At 51.8% G+C, this 1,228-nt stretch overlaps 1 protein-coding gene across 2 annotated transcripts; it reads left to right on the top strand.

Moving 5' to 3' along the window:
• Nucleotides 1-288: 288 nt before the first annotated feature.
• Nucleotides 289-1,228, top strand: KVP17_001306 (uncharacterized protein; the record flags this gene model as incomplete). 2 transcript variants are annotated; one of them, XM_068516599.1, is made up of 1 exon in its annotated part: nt 289-1,228. In XM_068516599.1, a coding segment is annotated over one exon (940 nt), but the record flags the coding sequence as incomplete, so codon positions are not given. The 2 variants fall into 2 exon arrangements, with proteins under 2 accessions (XP_068379827.1, XP_068379826.1); XM_068516598.1 differs by having other exon boundaries at nt 289-1,223.

The raw sequence follows: 1,228 nt of genomic DNA, 5'->3' as shown, positions 1-1,228 counted from the left end.
GAGTCGATGTGCTTTCAAGTACCCACAGCTTCACGTCTGTAGAATGTTCCCTTCCAGCGGACCTAACCACCACCAGCTACGTCCAGCATTCCAGCAGCTCCTTACCACATCAGCTGGAGCCATGTTTGGCGTTCGCAGCTCACTCACATCGTACACGGTGAAGGAAACAGTGAATCGCATGGAATAATTCCGCCGGCAAAAGCGCTTGAGCGACGTCTAGAATCACGTCCAAGTGCAAAACGACTTCTGCAATCGTGCATGATGCAATACCACATTCAATTTACGTGCATGGCCTCAACTGCCGTGTCTTCTCCTGAACCCGCTCCTCTCCAAACGTCAGATGTGGTCGAAGAGTCTGATAGGAAGATGACCTTTTCACTTCGCATTTTTTCGTTTGCTGCAGGATCGGATTGGGCACTCGTTGTCTTCGGTCTGTTTTTCTCAGCAGTGTCTGGAGGTGCCCTCCCGACGTACTTTCTGCTTTTCGGAGACTTGCTTGACACAATAGGAACTGCTGAATTCGACTTCAACGACATCCTCCTTTGGCAACTCTATCTGGCGATCTTCACTTGCGTCGGTTGCTTCCTGGGTGCGACGTGCCTGGAATCTGCTGCTGAGCACCAGATGAAGAACGTGCGAGTGCAATACTATTACGCTATCTGCCGTCAAGAACTGGGGTACAGCGATGTCCACGACACGGGCGAACTGTCAAGTCGACTGAACCAGAACTGCACACTGATCAGGGAGGGTCTAGGTATCAAGCTTGCCCAACTGATGTTTTTCCTTAGTCTCTTCGTCAGCGGATTCATCATAGCGTTTACTCAGTCTTGGCAGCTGTCGCTCGTCATGGCTGGAGTGCTACCACTGCTTATCCTTGGTGGTTACTTTGTGATGCATTCGATGGTAAACGCCAGTGCTCTGCAAGAACAGTTTTACTCACGGGCTGGTGCCGTGGCTGAGGAGACGATTAGCGCCATCAAGACTGTCGTTTCCTTCGGGCTGGAGGAGAAGCAAGTCGAAAAGTACAACGACCTTATCTCAGAGGTACAGGCCGTTGCCAGGAGAGGTGGCGTGTTCAATGGGCTGGGCCTGGCAGGAACCATGGGCTTCTTCTTTCTGTGCTTCGCTCTTGGGTTCTGGTTCTCCGCTTGGCTTATTAGTCGCGAACTTAACGACCCATGCTGTCTTTGGGCCGCCTTACCAGATGCTGTCAAGGCGATTTGGTCTG

This window comes from the organism of the source record quoted next (genome assembly GCF_019968985.1).
Source record: "MAG: Porospora cf. gigantea B chromosome Unknown PgB_NODE_10092_length_1228_cov_145.595, whole genome shotgun sequence".
NCBI lineage: Eukaryota > Apicomplexa > Conoidasida > Eugregarinorida > Porosporidae > Porospora > Porospora cf. gigantea B.
This window is presented reverse-complemented; position numbering and strand designations above follow the sequence as displayed.